This window comes from Sinocyclocheilus rhinocerous, unplaced genomic scaffold (assembly GCF_001515625.1).
Source record: "Sinocyclocheilus rhinocerous isolate Xijiao unplaced genomic scaffold, SAMN03320098_v1.1 scaffold1204, whole genome shotgun sequence".
Lineage (NCBI taxonomy): Eukaryota > Metazoa > Chordata > Actinopteri > Cypriniformes > Cyprinidae > Sinocyclocheilus > Sinocyclocheilus rhinocerous.
The window spans coordinates 326,909-332,179 of NW_015654935.1; the positions used below are offsets into that span (position 1 = coordinate 326,909).

Sequence of the window (5,271 nt, forward strand, 5' to 3'; positions counted from 1 at the left end):
GGAATAAAGGTAAATTATGTGAAAAATAATGCTTTTTTTTTAAACGAAGCATTAACACGTTAGACTGCACCCCATAAACACAATCAAGCCTAGAAAAAAACCAGTGAACCACCCCTTTAAAGGTTCTATAGTGATGCTGACTGAAAACAGCCACGACAATGAGGTATAGGCTATTGGAAAATGCCATTAGGCTTGTCAATTCAGCACCATAGTAACTTAACTTGAATAGCCTATGTGTTGGCAGAAATGTATTTATTATAAATGTTACTGTTATTACATATTGGGGAATATTTTAATTTCATAGAAGGTGTTTTGTAGTTTCTTGGTGTTTAGTTTTTTTTTTTTACCACAAATTTTATAGTTTATCATTACTTATTATTTATTTAAAAACCATATAACCATGGTAATGAGGACCATGGTTTTACTTCTTGTGACCACCATCCTACTAATAGTAGTCAGCTAAACTTTTCACCCAAAATGAAAATTGTCATCATTTACTCAACATCATGCCATTCCAAACCTTTATGAATTTCTTTCATTCAAGAAATTTTTGTCCATACAGTAGAAATCAAGGGTAACCAAAAGGGTTTGGTGACATTCTACAAAATCTTCTTTTGTGTTCAACAGAAGAAAGTCGTTTGGAATGACATGAGGGCAAGGAAATGATGACAGAATTTATTAGCAGTAACTTTCCAGCAGTCTAGCTCAAAATCAATGCTTTACCGTCAAGTGCTTTTATATGTGACGAAAATACATTATTAAGTTTATTGCATTTGTCGTGAATTCAGTAATATCTATCAGTATTAGTTTCTGTCCTGTTTTATGTATTAATTTATTTACAGTCCTTTATTTCTATTCATTTATTTGGGGCAGTCGTGGCCTAATGGTTAGAGAGTCAGATTTGGGCCCTGTCCCAAATGGCACCCTAAACCCTTGCAGTCTTCCTCTGAGTCCGCATTTCGTGACGTAATGCCGCTTTGACTGGCGGGTAGAAGTCTGCTGCGGAGCTCGCACCAGTGCGGGTTCGACAGAAGTGCAGATCGAGGGCGCATAACGGCCGCAAAGAGGGCGCTCGCGAGCACCCTTCTGAACACTAAAATAACAAATGGGACACCCTACGGTCTCGTGGCCTTAACGGACACGCGCACGCGGCGGCCATTGTAAGTCCGTAAGACCGCAAGTGCACACAAAGTGTTCCATTTGGGACAGGGCCTTGTAACCCGAAGGTTGCGGGTTCGAGTCTCGGTCCCGGCAGGGATTGTAGGTGGGTGGAGTGAACGTACAGCTCTCTCTTCCACCTTCAATACTACGACTGAGGTGAGACTCTTGAGCAAGGCACCGAACCCCCAACTGCTCCCCGGGTGCCGCAGCAATATGGCTGCCCACTGCGCCGGGTGTGTGTTCACGGTGTGTGTGTGCACTTGGATGGGTTAAATGCAGAGTACAAATTCCAAGTATGGGACACCATACTTGGCCACACGTCACTTCACTTTACTCCAATTGACACATCAAAACATTCAAGGGGGAATTTGTGGGCCGGATGGGCTTGATTTGTCCAGGGATAAATTTTAACCCCAGTCCTGAACCAGTGATACACATTAATCGAGACAGTCCCATGTTGATTTGAGAGCTTCTTAAACCTTATTTTAAAAAAATCAGCATCACATAAAACATTATCAGCACTAAATTGAACTAGTTTATTTTCTATGAAAGATGAATCCTGAGCTCAGGTTCTGGATTTGGGGTTTCAGTTAGATCATGTGCTCACCATAATAAGTCCGGTTCCACATTCTCTTTGTGACAGACTCTCCTGAAGGTCGATCATGTGCTTCTGCGAGACTCTCATTTAGAGCATTGCAGTACAACATCAGACCATCATAGAAACCACCTGAGATGATGTTCATCTGAAAGAATTAAATACATAAGTGAATACAAAGACGAACTACTTCATCACTACGAGCCTCCTCATAGGTTGTAAAACAACTAATTTAATTTCATTTTCAATGTACATAAAACCTAAGTTCCTATGTGGCATGGTTTCACCAGCATTACAAATCAGTGTTCAGCATCCAAAGTCCATCATGCTGGTACTGATGGATGTGTTAGATTGATTTTCTCGACACACATCCTACTTGGAACATGTTATTGTTCTGTTGATTTTCTAAATATACCTGATCTGATCTGAATCCTTAATCAAACATTTGTCATAAATGAAAAATGAAAGTCAGACTGCGTGAGGCACTGGGAAAAGTGCTTCATCTCTTAATCTTTTGTCCCGATCCATTCTGGCCATTTTACCCTCGCAGAGATCCATTTACATGCAAATGAACAGAGCTGATGAGAGACTTGCTTTTTTGCAAGGCACAGTCACTGGAAAAGAGTATTTCTTTTCATATTTCGCTTCCTGTTACTTTCCAAATTTGAGCTGGGACCCAGAAAAACACTTTAAGATGATCTCAGACTTAGGTGTCTCAATTAGAATCCACACTGAGGGGAAAATCCACAAAGCCTCCGAAAAATTAAGACATACGTGCTCATATGGCTTGTTCATCTGGTAGAGAACAGTGATAAACATACAGAGGTCCTCTCAGAAGCACACCCGATGTTAAACACCCCAGGAAATGGCTCAACAAGCCCTGTTTTCTCTCCTGTTTCTGTGTGAATGTGTTTTTATACACTTTGTTTTGAGATGCACGGTGAAATAAAGATGAAGATCCTGAATTTAACTAAATTACCCCTTTACATGCATATTATATGTGCCCTACTCTCTTAAATTCAATAAACAGGACAGACATTAACAGACAAATGCATCATACACATTAGCTCCATAACTAGAAACATGATATTTTACTTACATTAAAATACATGAATGCAGTGCAGCTTAAAGCTCTTTGTCCAGAAATGTGCATGTGTACGTCACATTAATTTCATATTCTGGGCCTCACACATACATAGATATATATATAATTACGTTAAACCTTTACGATTTTTGAAGAAAGAAAGCAAAAGTGCACTGCAGCCTGTTTCTGCAGTGAATAGTGAATAGAGGACTATTACAGAAAAAGCTGTAAGCACACATAATGCATTTTGGCTGAAAAAACATTCATTTAAATTATTTTGTGTCCCTTTAAGCTCTTCAGGAGAGACCCCTGACTGTAATGGAGGCACATAGAGTTTCTAACAAGATAGAAATAACTAGTAATTTCAAGGGAAGATAGAAAAGATGGAGAGCACAGTAGAGTCTTGGTAGAAAAGCATAATACAACAACCAAAAAAGAAAACAAAACAATAAATAACTTCACAATGATCTCTCTTACCAAAGAATCCTCCACTGTGAAGTTGAACATTTGTTTGGCATCCAATTTTAGAACATTGACAAACTCCTTGTACTCCTGATTCTGCGGCTCTAGGTAGGTCAGAATCTTCACACTCTGAAAAAATATACAAAATATAAACAATTTCAAAATGTGAAACTGAAGAATATGCGAAGAGGAAAATGTTATCTGTTTTAATATTTTCAACAGTCTTTACCCCAGTCTTCAGTGTCACATAATTCTTCAGAAATCATTCTAATATTCTAATTTGGTGCTCAAGAAAAAAATTATTTTCAGCAGTGCTGAAAACACTTATGCTGCCTAATATGTTTGTGTAAACCATACTTTTTTTCTGTAACAATTTAAATGTCTTAAACTGTCTTAAACTTTTACTTCAACTTCTTTAACTGTCACTTTTGATCAGTTTAAATGGGTCATATGATGCGATTTCAATTTTTCCTTTCTCTTTGGAGTGTTACAAGCTCTTGGTGCATAAAGAAGATCTGTAAAGTTGCAAAGACTAAAGTCTCAAATCCAAAGAGATATTCTTTATAAAAGTTAAGAGTCAACCACGCCTACCTAAAACGGCTCGTTCTAACACACCCCACATGTCTACGTCACGATGTGAGAAGATTTGCATAACGCCGCCCAAACGTTCACGCAAAGAAAGAAGGCGTAACTTTAATACTTGCTGTTGCCGCCATTGCCATGTTGTGGAGTCGCTGTGTGTTTTGTTGTGAAAGCGAAACTACTTTGTTTGACCTTCCAAAAGAGGACGATATCGCTTCGTCATGCCTGAAACAATAATGTACAGTATGTGGAAAATAATGTGTTTTTTTAACCTTAAACCGCATAAACACATTTCATTACACCAAATACACAAAATAATGTTCTTTTTAGCAACATCATATGACCCCTTTAAAACTTCCTTGCAGCCCTTACGGGACCTTCAACTTTTGATTGGTATTGTATACTGTAAATACATCAAATATTTTTATCTTATATGAATAAAGTTTGCAAATCTACCTTCTAAATCCCATCTTGTTGGCAACAAACTACCGCAATCCGACATACATTTCTGGGACTCTAAAACATTCCATCAAAACTGTGATTCAGACACAAGAATCAGCTCTTTAAAATGCTGAAAGTGTGCTTGACTACATGGTGCATTTGGATTGGATATATGCCTGGTTATAATGCTCTTCTCCAACATTTGATGAATAACTGCTGACATCACATTCACAGACAAATTGCAATCAGATAAAATGCTAATATTCTTAAAAACCTATTAACAAACATTTAACACCTTATTTTCTTGACAGACTGAAGTATTTCTCTTATAATTCCCAACTTAAGTATGAATAGTTTGATAATTTGGTCAGGTAGGAAAATTAAGAATATGCATAAAGTGTCTGTTTGTATGTTGTGTGCAGTCATAATCTTTAATCTACCAAAGCTAAGGTCCATTGAGAGTCAGCATGTCCTGTATCTGACTGTGCGTGGGTTCATCAGAGGGTACTGAGTGCTGGAGTTCAGACTTTTTCTCACGCTCTGCACAGAAACTCTTGCACTCTAAGGCGGCTGTTATCACAGTAGCTGGTGACTGCAGTTCTGTGACACCAACCAAAGCCAGAGTGACCTGCAGAGCATTTGATAAGAATATGGCTCAGATTTTGAGCCCGCTGAGACAACAGTGATTGTTTTGCGTTAGATGGTGTTGAAATTAAACATGTTGTTGTTATGTCATTAGACACACTTAAAGCAAGGCTCTTTTAACAATTCTGATGAAAAATCTTCATTAAGATCCATAACTGTCTCTCTCCTCCATTATCATCATAATCATTTTCATATCAAATTGAATAATATTAGTTATATTTCTGGTAATAACCACAGAACCAAACCTGCAGAGAAACTTAAACCATGAAAGTAAGGATGCTGAGAGAGAGAGAGTGTGTGT

The 5,271-nt window shown here is 38.0% G+C and overlaps 1 protein-coding gene across 1 annotated transcript in view; it reads right to left on the minus strand.

Annotated features, from left to right (window-relative positions):
* Positions 1-5,271, minus strand: part of LOC107717786 (atrial natriuretic peptide receptor 1-like) — a 44,530-nt gene that overhangs the window by 23,351 nt on the left and 15,908 nt on the right. Inside the window, exons 4-5 of the mRNA XM_016524645.1 lie at positions 3,318-3,431; positions 1,769-1,904 (exon numbers count right to left, since the gene is read on the minus strand). Coding sequence (XP_016380131.1) covers positions 1,769-1,904; positions 3,318-3,431 — 250 coding nt within the window. The remainder of the gene's footprint in view (positions 1-1,768; positions 1,905-3,317; positions 3,432-5,271) is intronic.